Genomic DNA, 21,599 nt, shown 5'->3' with positions numbered 1-21,599 from the left:
TCACCTCTACGATTCCTTGAGAACACATCTCTAAAGATGACCAAATATGTTCAGAAAACACTGAGTCAAACCCAGTTTTTAAGAAAACAAAACTGAGGTCCTACCAAGGGGAACAGACTTGTCCCAAATCAAGTCATCACCTGGTGGGTTCAGGAGTACGTCTCCAGTTTCCAGATCCCATTGTGACACTTTCCTTCCTAGGAGATGGACAGTTGGACCTCTGTATTATGGACATTCCTTGAAAGGATTAGAAAACCAACACATCTGGACATTTTAGAAGGAGGTTTAAAAGAAGCCAGGGTGCTAAGGACAAGGCAAGAGCCAGCAGAGGCAACATGTGAGCAGCAGAGCAGCTGATTCTGTGGATACAGGGCTCACATTTTCCCAGTCCAATGAAATTGTCTCTCTGTTGTTTTAGAACCCCAGAAACAGAGAAACTTGATCACACTTCTACCTGTACAATACTGCTGGGAGTAGAAATTCACACAAGCCTTCTGGAAATCAATTCAGCGATAGGTATCAAATATTCACAGCCTCTGACCTTGTGACTCTATTTCTGGCAGAGCATTCCAAGCAACTTGCATTCAACATAAAAAAACGCGTTACAAAGATATGCATCAAAGCACTGTGAATAAGAGCCCCAAATTAAAAAGTGCCTAAAGCCCAAATGATCAGTAAATTATGATACATTCTTAAAAGGGGATTTAGAAGTCATTACAATATTTATAAAAGGTCTAACAATATAGTTAGAAAATGTTTATATGATATTCCTCAATGATAAAATTTCTAACAAATTGTACATGTGCCCTGAGCCTAATTAGATTAACAAATTTAAAAAATATGTGACACATAGTAAAAGGCCTGAGAGGAAATACATCACATTGGTTACAAGGCTTGTCTGTACTGCATTTGCTACATTTTCTGTAATGGTATCCAGTCAGCTGTGCTATAACTCCAACATATGCATTCCTAAAATCCCTCCACTACGTAAAATCACACAATAAAAACCACAGAGCTTATGGGGAAAATGGACTTAAGCTACAACACTCTCAAAATCTATCAGTGGCACATTTTTTGAAAGGTAGGAACCAATAATAACAGTACCCCAGTTTTCACACTTCAACTGGTTAAGTGATTCATAAACACATGACACTTGACCTTGAAAAAGCCCTGAAGTTTTCTAGTGGAATCGCGCGTTGGGAGCGTTGCAGCTTGGGAGTTATTGCGAAGTGGTGGAAAGCAGGTTATCAAAAATGGGACTGTTCAGCAGATGTAGATGAATGTAACTCAGAACTGGCTCTGAGCTGAGGTGGCTGGTGGACAGTTGAGGCACATGTGTGCAAATGTGTGCACGTGTGTGTGTTCTTACACGACTCACTTCAGCTGAGTGCAGTTTTCTGCATTCATCTAGTGTTTCTTGCTGATGAAAATGTACACGAGCTACAAACGTACAAATCTAAAACTGGCAGTATACGCAAACGCTTTCCTAAACTATGAATTCCACTGGAACAAACTCAACGTGTTCGAAACAATCACTCTAGCAGAACTGCTGTATCATCTTTCTAATAAATAAATAAACGTGAATATGAGCTACTAAAATCCTCTTTCTAAAGTGGTCTACACCCTCTGCACTCTCTCAAAACAACTAGTCACGTGAATAAAGAATAAATAGATGAGATTCTGCTTGGCAACCAGTAAGCAAAAGAAGCCAAGAACTGACTAAATAGTTTACCCTTCAAATAAGTCAGGTTACGTCAGTGTTTGAAGACGTATCAGAAGATTATTTGTTGACTAGAGCAGCTATGGGACTCATTTAATATACTTTGGTCTGTCAGATAAGTATTGGGCCAGATGACCTGGAGGTCATTTCTAATGCTAATAGTGAGATTTTATGATAGTGTACTTATTTCTTAATAATTAGATAATTTATTTGGGGGTGAGAACAAGCAAGTTCAGTGCCGAGAGAATTGAGATTTAGTACAAAGTCCGTGAAACTCAAACAGGAATTGAATATCATAAAAGTAAATACGGTCACACTGTTCTGAGCCTAAATAGTTCAAGTTTTCAAAAACTGTTTTTGATACATTTTACATTTTGTTGTGGCTGTGTCTTAAAAAACCTGCAAATCTGTCTTATTTCCATCACTGTTATGTGAACATACACTATTAAACAGTCCACATTACTTTCCTCTGATTACGGATTCCTCTTTCCTTTAACTACTGTCTTAGCATTTCTGTGCCGACAGAATACAACCCACAGACTCAAACTTGTAAATATCCCCTGAGAACAATATGAAATTTTCCTCTGATTTTAAACTTACCTTGACTTAAGCAAACAAACACACGCACAAAAAGGCCTTCCTGGGACACAGTTTGTCCAACAGAACACTTCCTTTTTCTGATGGATGTGATAAAAGGGGAAACGACTCAGTTGGCAAAGTATAGCACATCATTACTCAAAGCTGGGTTCAACAGTTCAGATTTTTAAGGCCTTGGGAGTAAGGAAAAGAATTTTCTTTATTTAAGGAAAATGATTTTGCCCACGCTTTCAAAACGGAGCTAGCATTCTACAAAATTCTGATAAGAGGCACTCAGAAATCAGACGCCCACATCAATACATTGAAATTGTTTACATATTTAGTTATTATGCAATTTCAAGAACTTACTGTTTTGAAGGGCAACGATTTCACCCAAACCTTTAAAACTGTGCTGCAGATCATGACAATAGGTACACATACATCCCATGTTCAAGCCAATGTACTAATGGAGCTGTTTACATAAACTATTATTTATTTGCTTTCTTTTATGAAGGAAGGGGAAACAATGCCTGAAAGAAGAGAGTCAAAATATAATCTATCTGAACGGACACACGAGGTCCTGCTGTAGAGCACAGGGAACTAAATTCAATGTCCTGGGATAAACCATAACGGAAAAGCATAGGAAAAAGAGTGTATACATATGTATAACTGAGTCACTGTGCTGTGCAGCAGAAACTAACACAACATTGTAAATCAACTATATGTCAATAAAAAAACCCACATATATATATAAAAAAAAAAATATATATATATATAATCTAACCCTTGATGTAGTTTGATGAACCATCACGGGATTGGCCATGGAATGAGACACTTCACGTCCAACAGATTTCCAAGTATTTCATAATAATCATCTTTTACATCTGCATACCCCTGTTCATACATTGTATCATGTGACTCATGATTTTCCTGTTTCCTCTCCCCAAGAAATCGATAATCTATTCAAGAAACTATATTTGAAATACTGTCATATTTTTCTGAAATCCTCTTTGTTTGTCGTAGATAGTAACCCCCAGCAGACACACTGATGATACGCAAGCAGACTGCACAGTTCACAAGGTTCAGACACGCGTTAATTTTGTAGACGCAGATGATGTGAATTCCTGTGAAGGCACATAGCCGTTCAGTCTCCGCGAATGTGGGGAGATGCTCTTTTTCGAGAAAGATCAAGTGGACAGAATAATGAGGACCTTTACTGGAAACCGATGGCCACAGGAAGGATTGTGGACGGGGAGACACACAAGGAGGGGCAGGTGCGAACATTTCCACATCTGAGAATTTCAGGACTCACAGAAGTCCCCAGAGGTATCTACCGAAAACATCAAGAGCGCCAGATCCGAGCCAGGTCTGAACCCGCTTGCCCACCCCACGCCCCTCCTCGTGGGTCTCTCGGCCCCTTTACTGGTGGCCTCTGAAGCATTAGCTCAGCAGTGCCTCTCTTTCTTTTCCCCTTCTAGTTTTCTATTTTCGCCACTGCTGCAATTATGCAGCCCTCTGGCCACGCAATGAAAAGTTCTCCAGTTCTGTCACACAAATGCAAAGGGCGACACGGTGGCCTGCTTCATTTTAATCAGGATATTAGATGAGTGAAGATTTCACGCAGTCATTTGTTTACACTTAAACCCTCGAGCTTTTGAGTTCCTCGGTTCTCTGGACGTCTCACCCCCCCCTTCCCTCCTCCCTTATACTTTCCAAATCTCACCACCAGGCTGTTTAAAGGTCCACCCTCAATTTCTGAGTGGACTAGAAAGGACCATCATGGTGAAATAGATGAATTATTTGCAATACTCCAAGACTAAACCTAGAGAGATGCCATGAAAATAGTTTCTGAACTTTAGGTACGCGAGTCCCCTTATTTTAAGCAATTTTCAACTTGAAATGTCCTTCACGTCCTTTCCCTAAGAGCCTCTATGAATCAGAGAGAAATGACTGCCATTGACTTAAGTGAGAAACAAACACTACAAAAACAATTTTTTTCCCCCATAAGCAATAGATCTGTGAGTCAGACAGTAGGAATAAGTTGGTTTGGTTTTCTCAGGTTTTTCCTTTTTCCTTTTTTTCTTTTTTTTTTTTTAATGCTTTCTCAGCAGCAGCAAAATTTCCAGGGAAAAGAAAGGAAAATATTAGAAGCATTACAAAGAATGTCTTCAATTTGGTATTCCTAGAGAAGAAATAAGATGTCACCAATGGGGACTTCCCTGGTGGTCCAGTGGGTGGGACTCCGCACTCCCAGTGCAGGGGCCCAGCTTCGATCCCTGGTAGGGGAACTAACTAGATCCCGCACACATGCCGTAACTAAGAGCTCTCGTGCCGCAACTAAGACCCGGTGCAGCCTCAATAAATAAACAAATAAATAAAAATCAATCTTAAAAAAAAAAAAGATGTCACCAGTGAAAGAATATCCATGGTTGAAACTTTAAATTTCAGTGTTGGTGAGAGAAAACACAAAGCATTCACAAGTCCTCATTCTTTCAGGGAATTTTCAAGTGAGTTTTCAAGGAGATTCTTAAAGCAAGTTTCTTTTGCTGCCCGGCCTTGCAATGGAGTTTAGAATAGGCTGGTACAGCACTACCTTGAAAGTTAGCCACTACACTTTCACCAGAATGTTCAAGAAACTTAAACAGGTCTATCAGATGCTACTTGTGCTCAGTAACTAACGCAGGAAGTTTTAAGCATCCAGCCAAAGAGCACAGTCTGCAATTTAAAAAAAAAGGCTTTTTCCTAAGACCTTGTGATAAAGGAACTGCTGATCAAGCCACCAGGCCTAAGTAACGACATCCACGCAGAAAACAGGACACACAAATGCAGTAACCAGGACAGAAACGTACTAAACACACTGTAAAAACCTCCTTTCTATATAGGGAAGTTTTATGTACACGGATGACCAGCCATAATGGTCACAAAGCAAGCAGGAGGACCCCACTGGCCAACTCAATCCAGGAAAAAGGGGGAGACAGCAAAGATCAGGCAGACACATGGATGAAGTTCATCACACTCTCTGCCTCTTCCGAGTAGCTTTCTTTTACCCATCAACACACTGCCTGCTTTGTCACACGCCATAGCCCACCTGGTCTCAGGGTCACCAATAACTTCCTAGTTGACGAGACAAACATTCTTTGGTCTCGGACCTCTATTCACACCTTCTGTAGCATTTCATACCACTGACCTTGAAAACGTCTCCTCCCTGCTACTGCCAACATTTTCTTATGAAAATTTTAAACGTGGCAAAAATTGGTAAGAATTGTACAACCAAACACCCATCTACCCACCAACTAGATTCTAAATAGGGATTTTTCTGCACTTTTACTATCACATATCTACACATCCGTCTACCCATCCATCAATTCATCTCATCCTTCTGAATGTGTTTCAAAGCAAACATCAGTACCTTTCCCTCTAAACACTTGCATGTGCACAGCATAAACTGTAGAAACGGTCCTTCTTTGGGGCAAGAACATAACCATGTCTTCCTGCTCCTGCCCTTCCCTCCCTCCCCTGTGTCCTTGCTGCACAGTTTCGTATCTCGGCTACAGTGACGCTGGCACGGCCTCAGCCACCAGGCCTACGGGGGTCCCAAGCCTGACCTTATTTGTGTGCTCCAGCCCACCTTGAGGCTCCATCCGCTTCATGTGCCAAAACAAAGTTGTCTGTTCCCCTTGGTACCTGTTAACTCCTTCTGTGTCCCTCCCTATGACAGTCACAGTTAATCATAAATATCCCTGAGCTGGAAATCTTCCAGTCTTCTCCAGTTTCTCCCCCTTTCCTCCTTGCTAGCATCCCACACAAAGTTTTATGATTCCTTCCACCAAAACGTCCAGCAAATCTCCTTCCCACCACTTCCCATGGCCATGGCCCTGTTCTAGTTCAAGCCTCCATCTCTGTCCTTGAGACTCAACAACCAGGGGCTTGGTGTGCATCCCCGCCCTTCCCATGCCACCTCGGACTGGGTTTCCTGGGCAGAATCAGAGGACGTCTACGGAATCAGCTCTCTATGGAAAGCGTTCAAAACCCCTCCCCGGCCCTGCCTCAAGAGCCGTAATTACCCAATATGGTAGCCACTGGCCTCAGGGAGCTACTGAATACTCGAAATGTGGGTACTCGGAATTGAGAAATGCCGCAAGCATAAAGTGCATATGAGGGACTTCCCTGGCGATCCAGTGCTTAAGACTCCATGCTTCCAAGGCAGGGGGCACAGGTTCGAACCCTGGTCAGGGAACTAAGATCCCACATGCTGTGTGGCACGGCCAAAAAATAAAAATAAAATAAAGTGTTAAAAAAATTAAAAAAACAAAACAAAACAAAAAAAAAAAAACAAAAAAAAAACAAAAAATAAAACAAAATGCGTATGAGATTTGGAAGATTTTGGACGAAAAATGCAAAATGTCTCATTGATAATGTTTTATTGTTGATTACATGGTGAAATTATAATATTTCAGACAACTTGGCTTCAATCAAAATATTATTAGAATGAACATTGCCTCTTCATTACTACTTTTTTTTTTTTTTTTTTTTTTTTTTTGTGGTACGCGGGCCTCTCACTGCTGTGGCCTCTCCCGTTGCAGAGCAACAGGCTCCGGACACGCAGGCTCAGCGGCCATGACTCACGGGCCCAGCCGCTCCGCGGCATGTGGGATCTTTCCGGACCGGGGCACGAACCTGTGTCCCCTGCATCGGCAGGCGGACTCCCAACCACTGCACCACCAGGGAAGCCCCATTCCTACTTTTTTAAAGAAGTTACCAGAACATTTAAAAGGACATATGCGGTTCCCGTTACATTTCTTTTGGACAACGCTGATCTAGAATAAAGTCCAAACTCCCTAAACATGTTACTGAATGGTCTCAAAAATCTTTTCTGACACTTTGATCCCAACGTGAGACCTCACTCTTCAGCTGCAAACTCAGACTGTTGGCTGAAACTGCTGGGTGGGATTGCTTCTCAGGACAGAGGTCAGGTGACCCCATCACAGGATGCCCAAGCGTCCAAAAGACAGACGGAAGAATGGAGAAGCAGGGGAAGCTCATGTAAACTAAACAGGTACTCGAGACAAAGTCCAGGAATCCGCAAAATGCATTATTAAGCTTTTGCAAAAACAATGACCAAAGACTGCCGATTTGTGTTTATATGATGTCTCTTCCAAAGTAGAACGTTTGTCATTGAGCATAGGAATCACCTTTACATGGAATGCCACCTGCTGAACAAGTCTGCATATTTCAAAAAGTTCCCACTGGTCACTGCCTGGGATGGACACTTCTAGCTTCATCCAGCCTCGAGGAGCTGTTATTTCTGAGCGGCACCTCGCATAGGGGTCCCTCAGCTACACCCTCAGCACCTCCCATGAATGTTCGTGGTGGATACTCACATGCTAAGTAAAGTAAGGGAAGGTCCAGGGACATATCTGAAGCTTTTAGCCTATCCTAGAAGTCTGCAAACCAGGCCAGTGAGCCAAAGGCCTGTTTTGGTCAACAACGTTTTTATTGGAACATAGCCACACCCATTCATTTACATATTGTCTAAGGCTGCTTTCCTGCTAAAAAGTAGAGTTGAATAGCTGTGACGGAGACCATATGACCCACGAAACCTAAAACATTTACTATTGGCCCTTTCCAGAAAAAAATCACTGAGCCATGGCCTAAGGCATCATTTTTTTTTTATTAAACAAAGAGTGAATCTCTTCTGTGACAGGTACAGTTCCAGGGCTCAGAGATACAAAGTTGAAAAAGACCAAGGTTAGTTTCTCGAGGGACCCTGAAGCACGTTCACTTTAGTCTCTTCACACAGGACTTCTGCTCACACCCGCCAGTGTTTTTCAAACTTTTTTCTATTGAAATCCACTAATAACAATTACGTTTACATCCAATCTTTCAGCACACACTGATCTATTTATGTATGTACATACCTGAACCAAGCTTGTCAAGATAATATCTGCCCAGCTTACTACCTGGGATTCGCTCTCTTATTTTATCCTGTTATAGCCCCTTCCATTAAAAAAATAGTAATTGGTTTTATTATACACTAATGTCTTGGGATTCACAGTTTGAAAATCTCTTAATACACACCAGCTTTTTGTTGCTAACTCTGATCTTCACTGTAAGCCAAAGGTTATAAACTAGCAGCCCCTCTCCTCCAGATGAAATTGATTTACTCCCTCTATGCAGAATTTTGGTTTGTGTTAGTTTTGGTTTTTAATATGTTAATTATTTCTCAATATGTTTTTTAAAAAATCAGTATCCCGAGATTCTTTAGAAAAATCAGAGGGCAGGGCAATCATGAGTCTACTTTCTTTCTTGGTAACTGTCAGCTGGAGCTGAGAAATGGTTTCTCCAATGTCTGCTTCCAACTTGCCACCCTCTGCCACAGGGCAAATGCACCTGAAAATCCCAAGAATTTTCATCACAAGCATTAGCTCCCCATGAACTCCCCCCGCCCCATATAAATATAAAACAGATCCAATGTGTTTTCTTTCCATCATTAAACCCTAGCAAGGCATTCTAGTAGACCCTCTGGCTTTGGGGAAAGCCTTTTTAACAGATACTGTTGTAATCTCAAGTCCTCCTACACCAAGAAGAAACAGAAAGGCCTCATTAGAAAGAAAAACAAGCGGCCTTTATTTAAGAAGAACCCACAACATTTGATGAAAGAAACTACAATAATTAAAGTCCACCAGAAAATTAAGAAAAAACCCAGATGGCAGTTTTTGTTTACTCAAAAGCTTTGTTTGTAAAACGAAATCACTTCATCACTGCAGCCTTTTCTTACCGCCAGAACTTTTCAAAACATCGATTGCAAGCAAACATGGCTTCAGTTAAGAAAGGTGACCAGGGGCGCAGCAGTTAGCCCTGGGAATGTAACTTTCGTTGCGGCTTAATTCAGTTCCCTTTTTAAATACCTGAGCTTAAGGAGAATCTGCAAAGATTTACGACCGTAACAAACACACCACTTTTGAATTTGTCATTCAAACCAGCCTGGCAACTTTGATATTTCCTATTGAAAGGAGAGCTCTAATCCAAGTAAGAACTCTGAAAAAGGGAAAAGGAATTTTATTCCCATAATTTGATTGATTACTTCCTACTCTGAACACTCGAGAGAGAAAAAGCAAACTTTTTTTCTGTCTGTAGTTGGATTTCTCCCACTAATCTTTTACAATCAGGTAACAACCGTAAAACACAAATTACTTACAAGGATCCACAGGCCAATCATGCTAGCTGGGTTCCAAAGTCCATAAGCATCAAAATACTGGGGAAAACATCTGAGATGAAAACCACCAATTTAAAGATGAATTGATCACTGACCAAATTCAATTCAATACTTTAATTCACCAGTTCTGGGAGGAGAAAGAATAATGCTATCAATTGTTCCATTCTCTGGAATAATTCTGCCATCGATACAAATCCTCCAAAATGATATTTATGTAATTTAGAGCATGCAATGGTTTCCCAATTGTAGTCTCCAGAATTTTACCCTGAAAAATGGAAGTTCTAAGCTCTTGTCTTTTAGCTTAACCTTGGGCAAGGCACCGTTTTCTCATAGGCAGAAGACAATCTCTGAGATACTTTCTAATTCCAACTTCCTTTACGGTTTATGATTCTGTCTGGTTAGAGCCAGAAAAGTTCAAATCAACAACCATGCCTTATTTGGCAATGATCCGACCAGTACAGTAAAGAGCTTGGCATTATTAATGACCAGTTGGCAGGATAATTAGATAAAAATTATTAATAACAATAATAATGAAGATAGAAGAGTGCCTGGGGCTAAAAATTGGGCTATGGCCTGATTGGGAATATTAACATTTCTAAAGAAAAAAAGTGTCTATCAGAAAGTGCAAGTACATGTGGATGACTGAGTCACTTTGCTGTGCACCTGAAACTATCACAACATTGTTAATTGGCTATACTCCAATATAAAATAAAAAGTTAAAAAATAAAGGGCAAATACAGAAAAGAGTGAGAAAGATGGACTTTGGCATGACTCAGCCATGGCTGGTTGGGGGTTTCCTACAAAGTTGAAGACACCAGGGAATGGGTACAACCACCAACTCACCTTGCCCCACTTCCAGGAGCAGCCAGCCACCTTCTCATATGTCTCTGACAATATCTTGGCTTCCCCATGCAGCCATTTAGAAGGAGGAAACTTGCTCATTTGGACCACTAAACAAAGAGGTTCTTTTCACGGTGATTATTTTTCAATGGGTGGGTGAAAAATCAATTGAATGGCTCAGGATTTCTGATATGATCAATAAGATGAGCTCTGTGATCAGATTATATTATTTCTTAAAAAAAAGAATTACACAAAAAGTAGAGGTGGTTTTAGTTATTCCAGATAGGCCAATATACTCACAAGGATATTTAAAGACTTAAAAATTCGCTTTGTCAACTCTATGTTGATATGTTGCCTAGTTTTTAACTAAACGTCTAAGGCCCAGAATCAAACATGTCCAAGTCCTTCTATCACATGGGACAGGCTTTCAATCCCTACCATCTTTGAGCCACTGATGGCTGGATATCTAGGCAGGAACCACACATGGGCAATTCCATCTGAGAACATGATGCTTCCCAGCGGTGAAGCATTGGTATAAGGTGGGTGGACTTGGATTCAGCACTAGTTCTACTATTTACTTGACTATATGACCCTGGGCAAGTTACTTCATCTTTTTGAGCCCCAGTTTCTTGAGCTATAAAAGTAGTAAATAATAGGACCTACCTAATGATATTAGTCATATTAAAAAAGTATCCAGACTACATGCAGCAGGTCATGCAGTAAAATCTAGCAACACCCAGTGTGGGCTCAACAGATGCAGCTATTATTACCTTACATCTAAAATGACAGATAGACCATTCAGACAGGAAACCAGTGAGGAAGCATTGGATTTGAACTATATGCTCAATAGTTAGGACCGGATAGACCTAACAGACGTATACAGAACATTCCATACAACAGCAGCAGGATGCACACAGAACGTTCTCCACGGTGGATCATATGCTTGGCCACGAATCTAGTCTTAACACATTTAAGAAGACGGAGATCATATCAAGTATATTTTCTGAACACAATGGTATGAAGCTAGAAATCAGTAACAAGCCGAAAACTGGAAAATTCACAAATATGTGGATGTTGAACAACATCCTACTTAAAACCAATGAGCCAAAGAAGAAATCAAAAAGTAAATCAGGGGCTTCCCTGGTGGCGCAGTGGTTGAGAGTCCGCCTGCCGATGCAGGGGACACGGGTTCGTGCCCCGGTCCGGGAGGATCCCACATGCCGCGGAGCGGCTGGGCCCGTGAGCCATGGCAGCTCAGCGCCTGTGCGTCCGGAGCCTGTGCTCTGCAACAGGAGAGGCCACAACAGTGAGAGGGCTGCGTACCTCAAAAATAAATAAATAAAATAAAAAGTAAATCAGAAAATATCTTGAGACAAACAAAAATGGAATCCGAACACACCAAAACTTATGGGATGCAGCAAAAGCAGTTCTAAGAGGGAGGTTCATAGTGACAAATGCCTACATTAAGCAAAAAGAAAATCTCAAATAAGCAACCTAACTCTACCCATTAAGGAACCAGAAAAAGAAGAGCAATCCAAGCCCACAGTTAGAAGAAGGAAAGCAATAACAAAAATCAGAGTGAAAATAAATGAAACAGAAACTAAAATGACAGATTTCGTCAAATGTACTTTGCAGGGTTCAAATATTTTGCTATTTTTAAAAAGTTTCAACATGCATGAAGAAAAGCATTATACCAACTAAGATGGGAAAATGTCAAACAACAAGCCCAGAATGGCATTAAATCACGGAAATTATTTTTATCTACATAAGCATTTAGTAGCCTGTCCTTTGCACGATACAGGTTCATAAGACAGATGCGACCAAGGTAAGTGAGCCAACGATTAAGAGGAAGTACTGTTAATTTCTCTGAGTCTCAAGACGTACCAGGTATTGTTTTGTTTTGCTTAAGTAAAAATAAGATTTTAATTTTTTTTTTTTTTTTTTTTGCGGTACGCGGGCCTCTCACTGTTGTGGCCTCTCCCGCTGCGGAGCACAGGCTCCGGACGCGCAGGCTCAGCGGCCATGGCTCACGGGCCCAGCCGCTCCGCGGCATGTGGGATCTTCCCGGACCGGGGCACGAACCCGTGTCCCTGGCATCGGCAGGCGGACTCTCAACCACTGCGCCACCAGGGAAGCCCTGATTTTAATTTTGACAGTTCTTAAAACTAGCAAAGGAAATGTTTTGAGGCAGACTGTCATGACTCTATTAAACCCGAGCCTCTGATGCACAACAGAGGCCGAAAATGCCAGCACGCTACCTGGACAGGGACTCTGAGACTGATAATGCTGGCGTCCCAGGCCTAGCTGCTGCAGCAGGAAGAGCCCCCAGGATGCCCAGGTCCTGTCCTCCAGCGCTCTGGAGGTTGGATGTTCTCCCTTCCACCCTCTCCTTCAACCCCGTGATTGCTCCAGGTCCGCTTCGTTCCCGTGGCAGATCCCATAAGCCAGGGTCTAAACCAAAGGTTAAAGCACAAGGGCAAGTAAGCAGGTAGAACATTTAAGCTGACCCAGAAGACCCAGACTGTGTTGTCATCTTAGCTGTAAGGAGTGTCCCCAGGCACGGCCCCATCGCGTCACCGCATCGCCAGCTTCCCCAGCTTCCCCAGCCCTGACAACTGCCCCTCCTACACTGGAGGCAAAAAAGCCAGATGCCCACGTCAGATTTTCCTCTGACCCCTACTTCAGTTCTCTGTGTTCTCAAGAACTTGCCACCGCCGTCAAAGTGTTTTCTCTCCAGGCAGAGAGGGATTCAGTCAGGGCTGGGTGACTTTTTATACCTTCTCGACTTGACACTTGCCAACCACAAAGAAGAGAAAGAAAGACAAAACAGTCTCTGTCCGTGTTTCAGAGACAAGAGAGTAGGAGGGGGGCCCTGAGCCAATGGTATTATGCAATAAGCTGAGGGGGAGGTCAGCATGCCTGGAGCAACAGGTGCTGGCGTGGAGGGAGCCAGCGGGCTGGTGCTGGGGGCCTTGGGGAGGAGAGGAGTCAAGGGCTGGCTGGGTGGAGAGTTTCGGGATGACCCCTCACACTCTCTGCCTTCTTTGTTAATGGTCTTCTTTTCCCTTTGGTTTTGGAATCATTCTAGACAAGAAAACTGTTTAAAAAAAAAAAAAAAGCAGTACAGAAAAATCTCAGAGACCCCTTCAGCCAGACAGTTTCCCCTGAGGTTGTCATCTTCCATAACCCCGGTAAAGGATCAAAACCAAGAAATCAACCTTGGTGTGACACTGTGAACTAAACCACACACATCAGTCACATTTCCTCAGTTTTCCACCAATGCCCTTTTTATGCTCCAGGATCCCGTCGACGGTACCAGACTGTATTTATGCATTAGCAATTAGCCTCTTTTTTCCCCTCCCAGGGTGACAGTTTATCGGTCTTATTTTGTCATTCATGATCTCACCATTTGTGAAGAATGCTGGTCAGGTATTCTGCGGCTGTACCGTCCACTCATGCTGGTCTAACGTTTTCTCATGATAGATGGGGGTCAAGGATTTACGGGAAGAAAACCCCACAGGTGAAGCCCTCCTCCCTGCCTTAAACCAGGGGATACAAGATCTCAACACGGCAACTAGGGAACGTCACCCTCAGTACTTGGTTCAGTGGGGTCCGCCAGGTTCCTCCACCATAGCGTTCCCATGTTCCCCTTTCCCCCTTCCTTACTTTTTTTTTTAAATTGAATTATAGTTGATTTACAATGTTATATTAGTTTCAGGTGTACAGCAAAGTGATTCAGATATAAACACATATCTACCTAATCTTTTCAGATTTCTCTCCCTTATAGGTTATTACACAATATTGAGTAGAGTTCCCTGCGCTCTACAGTAGGTCCTTGCTGGTGATCTATCCTATATATAGTAGTGCGTACCTGCTCACCCTCCCTCGCCAGGCCCTGGACCAAAGTCACAGGAAACAGTCTCCCGTTGGAACTCCGAAAACACCTTCCTATAAAACTGTCCCACGTGGTGGACCTTCCCAAAGTTTATCTCAGGTGTGTTAAGGGTTAAACAGGCTTCTGGGTGCTGCCTGTTAAGAACCCTGGGACCCTCTTCCGGAGCCTATACCACGCGGGGATAGAAATAAGACTGCATTACTGATGTTGAAATAAAATCATCTGGGAGTGTTTTCACGTGAAGCTGGCTTTCAGAAGCAGAGGCAAAACACACTAACAAAACTAATCTGGGCATATGGCATTCCTTTCAGGCACGCACATTCCTAATATAAATCTCCTAATCACTTCTCTCTTCTTTTTCAGGTTTATTGTCAAGGCAGGTCTTTTCTATTTCTCTCCAAAGGATAACCTCCCTGCCTGAAAGAGCCGGCTCAGGCAGAGGGGCTGTAAGTGCTACCCAGGATGACTTTTTTTTTTTAAAGTGAGACCAAATATACTCTGATCATGATGAGGTTTTCAAAGTCCACCCTTTTGAGTTCCTTGCTGACTCTCCCTCCCACTAGGTGGCGCTACAGGTCACATTCAAAGTGGCTGCTCTCAAAAGAGACCAGGAAGAGGATTTTCTTTTTTTAACCTTTGTGAGAATATCACAAGTACTAAACTAACTGCAAGTACTAAACTTCCTTCTTACTAAGCAGTTCCCCTTTTCTTTTTCACATTTACTGCCATCTGACAGCTTCTGAAACTGAGCAAATCTGAACTTCTGGAATCCAGCTTTCAAGGAATCACAGAATAAATGTAAATGTTAGAGGCGTAAGGGTCATGACCACATGAGTGATATATAAAATCAGCAGTTGCATCATTGGAGGCAAGCAGCTGGGAAGATGTTTCAATTCTCTGAACTCAGCATTTCCTCAGTTTCTACGTTCTGCTTTCACATAAGTTCATTTCACTCAAGTTTATTTATTAACTATATCAATATTCCCCCTCCAAATAGATTTTTTAAACTGTATCAAATGAGCAAGGATTCTAAAGTGCTTCCGAACATTTTTAAGACATTCTTAAAAATGCAAAGACTAGGGAGCTAAAATATTACTTAGGTGCAATTTCCTCTGGTAACACATCAAAGGCATATGTTTTAATAAGAAACCTCATTTCCACAATTATGATTCATCACTTAAGGAAAAACAAACTTTCTAAAAGCTTCGAGTCTAATATCATTGGGAAGCACACGGAGAAAGGATGCTCTTTATCAGCCCAGTTCCTGTTCCTTGGGGGAGGAAGACGTGCCCCTGAGGGAAATCGCTACGTCTATCAAGTTCCCAACCCAGCGCAGCAATGTGGCTGATGGTAATGGTGATGTGCAGTCCTTCAAATGCATCCCGTAGAGATAGCAGGCCTTTGCTGTTTATACCAAGTCAGTCTGTTTGCTCCGTGACACTCTCCTACTATGATGTGAGCATCTGGTCTGTGTAAGGTCAGCCCCTGTTGCCATTAATTGCACAGGCTTATTTTGTTCTCATGACCCCTCCAGAATACAGATTTGGCACGTACTCTTTCTGGGCCAATCAACAGAAATTCTATGAGACAAATATTTGGGCCAGAGCGTTTCTTGATTTTTTTTAAGAGGAAGGCAGAAGATTCCAATATTGTGGAGGGCTTTCGCTCCAACTTGGCCATGCATTCCACACACACTACATCAGCACCTGATAAACCTCATCACTACAAGGGCATAATCACTCACACAAGGTATTCCAGTTCCAGGCTACACCAAACATGGTTTTGCTATTGTTGTTTTTAATGCCTGGACTAAATAATCCTAGACCTTGCTCCCCCTGGGTGTCTGATGCTGCTCAGAAGTTCCCCAACCACTAAATAACTTTTCTGTGATCAATTCTATCACTTTCCCCACCTACTGGGTACCTGCTCTTGCATACATGTGTGTATGGGTTCATGCGTGAACCTCGTGAGCCACACACACACACAGAAATGAGACTGTTGGACTGGTCCTGCTGGGTTGGTCTACTGGGGAGATGAACCCGGGGCAAACAAAATGGCAGCTTGTAGCTTCTCAAAGGGGTTCTTTGCAACCTCACAGTTGATGGAGAGTGTCCAGTCACTGAGGGCTCCAGGGAGCAAATGCATGAAAGAAATTGGGCCCTCCCCTCCCCCCACCACAGACATGTACCCTAGACTCAGGGCCCAAAGCTGCTTCTTCACGATCCGCCCTCCCCACCTCTTATCCCTTCCAAGGTCCTTGGCTTCCCTCTGAGGACACAGAGCCCCTTTGGATGTCAGTCCCCAGGACCTTGCATGGGTGGCCAGACTCCCTTGGCTCGAATTTCACTTCCAACCCTTCATGTAGAAGGGCTGGTGGCTCAGGAGGGTGGGAAAGTACGCACGGAGGTACTCTGCAGCTGCTCCCAGCTGCTCCAAGATGCCGATCACCCCCGATAGGAACCGGAAGTGCCTCTGCTCAGCCTGCCTCTCCCGTGGACTTGATAAACAAGGCAGTGATCAGGAAGGGCCAGAAAACTTCACATTCTGATGAAGCCACGGAAAGGACCAACTCCTAAACTGCAAGCTGAGTAATCTTTGATCTTTCTGGATGCTACAGAGTAAAATAAGTTTAGCGACATTCTTCTCTGGGGAAATCACCCAGTCTCACTAAAGAAAATGAGTCAAAATATAGGAAAGATACGTGCTAGCACAGGAGATTAGATGATGAACACTTACTATCTTGTCCCCAAATAAAAGACTGAAGTGTTACAGAATCCAAACGTTTATATTCATATACATATATAAATATATATATATGTACATAGTATATATAAGCACACACATATCTTTAAGTACTTTATAAACAGTTATCTTTTGTCTTAGGAGAAAAATAACCATGGCCTCCAGCTGGTGCAGATATACAGGCAGAGTAGGGGAGGGGGCTTCTTTTAGAATTCCAAGGTCACCTGCTCTTGAACCACAGCACACGCATTTGGTCTTAACTTCCAGAAAAGATCTCAAAGTTCTGAAGGTAATGAAACAATTCCCCCCTTTTCTTGAGGAACCCATCACACATCCGATGGAAATGGAAACCGCTCACAGTGAAGGATTGCTTTCCTGTGACACGTAGCCACAGACATTTGTTGTCCTGATATCATGTCAGCTAAATTAAGTAATGTGGAATGTTTTTTTAAACCCCATCAGAGCGGAGTTTCATATCCGGAAAAGTCCACTGAAGTGTCCTAAATTATCATCAACAAATTTCCCGGCATATTAAAATGTTCATTTATTTCATTTATTTTAGAATAATATTAGGACATTTTTAAATCAATAAGAATAACTTCCTTTTTAGAGATTTTAAATAAATTCGTTTTCTTGGCCTTTACTACACATTTGTCCAAACGAAGAAACCATTGATTACACTGTTCTTGGGATGTAGTTTATAAAGTACTTTTAATTTTTTTCCCAGAGAGAGAAATTTATTGACACATCCTAACAACGGGCATTTTTAACTCTCAAACTCAGTTTCCAAGAGATTTTCTCCCAACTTCGCAGCAGCAACAGATCTGTCCCGTTGTCAGGACGGTAGGGGGCGCTGCCACAACAAACTATTACGACAAATTGAGAGAATTTTCACTGGGCGAAAAAACAAGGCTAGACATCATGATTCTCCCATGTCAATGAGAGAAAATATTGTACAAATTTTTTTTTAAATTATTGTAAAAAATATTGTACAAATTTTTTTCTCTTCTATAATTCACTTCAGGGTTCAAATACTAGGGTTTTCTTTCTGTTCGTGTGTGTGTGTGTGTGTGTCTGGTCATAAATGTGTGTTAGAAACCCTATATTACAATTTTGGGGCTGACTCAAGAAGGTCTTACCGAATCCCTTTACCTAAAATACTGGCTAAACACAAGCAGCTAAAACGTGCCTAATAGTTAAATGGCATTCTGTGTGATTTTTTGTCATTGGTAAGTAAGTCTTCAGTCTTTTTCACAAACATCTAACTCCAAGTTCAGGGCCGAGATGAAAGAGAACTGTAGCAAAGTTTCATTAAATAATCTCATAATCCAGGCCCCATAGGTTGGACTTCTTAAATAGTTTTCCATGTAATTGATTTAAACTTAAATTTATGCGTCCAATAAAAGACCACTGCAAATGGTAAAACAAAGACACTGCTCCAACACTTGGAAAATTAAATTCACCAAACCATGAAGTCTACTGTGCAGTTATTTTTGTAACCACCATAAACTGCTTTATAAAACTCCTCTACCGAAGTAAACAGTCCAAGGAGATATTTACTTTATAGCATGCCTCCAGTTTCCAAACGAGACAGCAGCCTCAAAGTTCATGACTTTTTCTTCTTTTTTTCCTTTCCTTTTTTTTTTTTTTTAAATACTTGTGTTTCTAGTTACCTTGAAACCTTCCTTCTCTTACACAAGCTCAGAAAGGTCAACGGAAAATAAGATCCAGCTCTGTGGATATACTGTGCCCCCAAATACTCATTTCTGGAAGAGGAAGAAACAGTCCTACTTTGTGGAAATAAAGGCTATATAGCAAAATGAAAATAAAGGGTTTTAGTACTAAATGTTTCACCATATTTAATAGCACCTCTGAGTCCAACATTGTCTTAGATGTTTTTGGGCAGTCGGCTTGAAATGTGTTCACTTATAGCCCTGTACCAGGCCACATACAATGCAAACTGCTATAGATAAGAGTTTTAGGGGTCTTTAATCACTTCTTTCTTGTGTCCTTGATGGAAAAAACAGAGCTGCCTTTGTGCTAAGAAGAAGGACCTGTTGTTTCCAGATTCAACAGGTCATTTTTATAAGAACTTCCCAGAGGATACAACATAAATGACAGAAACACAAGGGGATTTTTTAAGTGGCTGATGATTTTAAATGATCTATATTCTATAGTAAGGGAAGGTTGTTTTGTCTTCCTCTCCAACAAATGGAAAGTTACTGTTTTAAACATGTTTAATGTTCTAGTTCGACTTTTAGGACCAAATGTTTTCTCATGAGTTGGGTTACTGTAAATTTGCTTCCTGTGCTTGACCCTCGAGTAAATAAACTTGTCAAATCACATCCATTTCTCTTTTGGGGATGAATGGTTAATTGAGTGGGCTTTTGAAATATATTTAAATGGTATTGTAACTTTTGTCCTATGATTTCAGTCAAGATAACAAGGAGATTGCAAATTTAATGAACAAGATAAAACTTTATAAAATGGAAAATTCTGGCCTATTTTTCCATATACTCAGAGGAAAGAAAAAAAGGCCAATATTTTATGGCAAACAAAATCCAGGTGACACTAAGATTTATTAGAGTTTGGCTTATTCTATTATTAAAGGTGGTTTGAATTTGAGAAGACTGGTAAGTTTAAGATTAAGACCTAAATCAGACTTGTTTCCTACACTGTATTAGGAGGGTTTTTCACAATGTAACCAGGATCTCTGTTTTTCCCCACGTTTCTTCCTTTCAAAAAATTTTGTCTACCTCATTTTTAAAGGGAATTGTTTGGAGATCTTTAGAAAAGTTTCTGCCAGTCCAGAATCAAAAGGTACTCTTCCCTACAAATACAGAAAGCATTTTATACGAAGTCATTCCTAGCCCCAAACAAAAGTTATTGCCAACGAAGCCATCTTTAAAGCACGCTGCTCTCACATATATCTCCCCAAAACCTAGAGTCTAGTTCTTGACACTTTAACTCAGTGTCTATATTACTTACTACCTAGGACAATTAGGCAAAGAGTTAAGGTAAATAAATAAACAGGCGATGGCAAAGCCTGCGTTAACCGCAGGGAATCGCCCAGAAGATGAAGAAGAAATAAAAACAGGCTTCCTTGGGAAAGGGATCCACTAGGTCACGTATCTAGTAATTGGTGAACAGGTTTCTAACTTGGAAGACACATGTTTCTTTTTTTTTCTCTCTTTAGCTACGCACAGGGAAACTTTCACAAAGCAGGAGAAAATGATGAGATTGGCTATTTGGGGAAAAGGGAATTCCAAGAACTAAAGACAAAATCTGCAAGGCCAAAATTTCCCTCCGACCCGCTCCCTCTTCCCCGGGAGAAGGCAGGGTGGGGAAGGAAACCCCTCATCTTAAGGACAACTACCGATGACCCTCTGCCCTCTGCATGAAGCCGGGGAGGGCGATGAACTGGGTGGGCGTCACCACGGGCTCCTCAAGCCCCTACCCCGGGCTCTGGCCGCCCCCGCCTGCCCGCCTTGTCCGGCCCCAGCTCACCGGTACCAGGCGAGGCCCTTGTCGTAGCTGCGGTCGAAGAAGTGGGGCTCGGCGCCCACGGCGCGCACGTCGGGGTGCACGCGCAGGAACTCGAGCAGCGCCCGCGTGCCGCCCTTCTTCACGCCGATGATGATGGCCTGCGGCAGCTGCTTGCTGCCTTCGTCCAGCAGCAGGGCCAGGGTCCCCGGCGGCGTCTCGGCCACGCTGCTCCCGGCCCCGGAGCCGCCGGGACTCCCCGCCAGGCCAGGGGTCTCCTCTTCCCAGGCCGCCACCTCGCCGTCGTCCCGCAGCGCGGGCGGCCGGCGCCTCGGCCACGGCTGCACTTGCAGGAGGCGCTTCCTTCGCGCGACCGCGGGCCACGCCACCGGCTCCCCCGCGCCTCCCGCCAGGACGCCGCGACCCGGGGCCCCCGCCTCCTTGCCACCGCCCGACCGCCCCACGACGGGGCCCGACAGGGTCTGGCAGCGCTCGGCCAGGCAGTAGAAGACGTAGAGGGATGTGAGCAGGGAGCAGAGCATCAGCAAGAACTTCCGGAAGATGCTGCGGGACAGCGGCTCGGTCGAGGTGGGGTGGGAGCCGGCCGGGGCCGGAGGGGCCATCCTAGCCGGAGGCGACGTCGGGCAGCGCGCTGGCCATGCTAGGCCGGGACTTCGCCAGGTGCCGTGGCATCCTCCGGGGGGGCCGGCGCGCTGGCCGGAGGCCACATCGCCCTGCGCCCCTGCGGCCGTGCGAGCTGCCCGGGCGGCGGCAGCCGAGGCTCCTCGGGGAGACGGAGCCCCCGGAGCCCCGCGCTGGATCCCAGCCTCCGGTCGAGGGGGCGGGAAGGGGGACGTGGTGCCGTGCTTAAGAAACCATCGTCTGAGAATCGCCCAAGTCCTGAGCCCGGGGCCGCGCTCGGCGCCCCCGGTCCCCGAGAGTCGCCGGAATGGGGGTGTCGGCGGCGGTGGCGAAGGCGTGCGTCTCAAACCCGGGCCGAAACGGCCTCTCGGCGGGAGTCCCAGCTCAGTGATCGCGCATCCCTCGCTCGGTCCCGGTGAGGGGACGTGCGGCTCCGAGGCCGCTGAGCTCCGTGCGCTGCAGACCGCGGCGGGGACTGTGCCTCC

The 21,599-nt window shown here is 43.5% G+C and overlaps 1 protein-coding gene across 1 annotated transcript in view; it reads right to left on the bottom strand.

Moving 5' to 3' along the window:
- HS3ST3A1 (heparan sulfate-glucosamine 3-sulfotransferase 3A1) overlaps positions 1 to 21,110 on the bottom strand; it is a 90,184-nt gene extending 69,074 nt beyond the window's left edge. Inside the window, exon 1 of the mRNA XM_019944127.3 lies at positions 20,497 to 21,110. Within this exon, the coding sequence (XP_019799686.1) occupies positions 20,497 to 21,095 (599 nt within the window). The 5' untranslated portion in view covers positions 21,096 to 21,110. The remainder of the gene's footprint in view (positions 1 to 20,496) is intronic.
- Between the last annotated feature and the right edge of the window lie 489 nt (positions 21,111 to 21,599).

Source organism: Tursiops truncatus, chromosome 20 (assembly GCF_011762595.2).
Source record: "Tursiops truncatus isolate mTurTru1 chromosome 20, mTurTru1.mat.Y, whole genome shotgun sequence".
Taxonomy (NCBI): Eukaryota; Metazoa; Chordata; class Mammalia; order Artiodactyla; family Delphinidae; genus Tursiops; species Tursiops truncatus.
The sequence above is the reverse complement of the archived record's forward strand: the minus strand, read 5'-3'. Positions and strand labels throughout refer to the sequence as shown.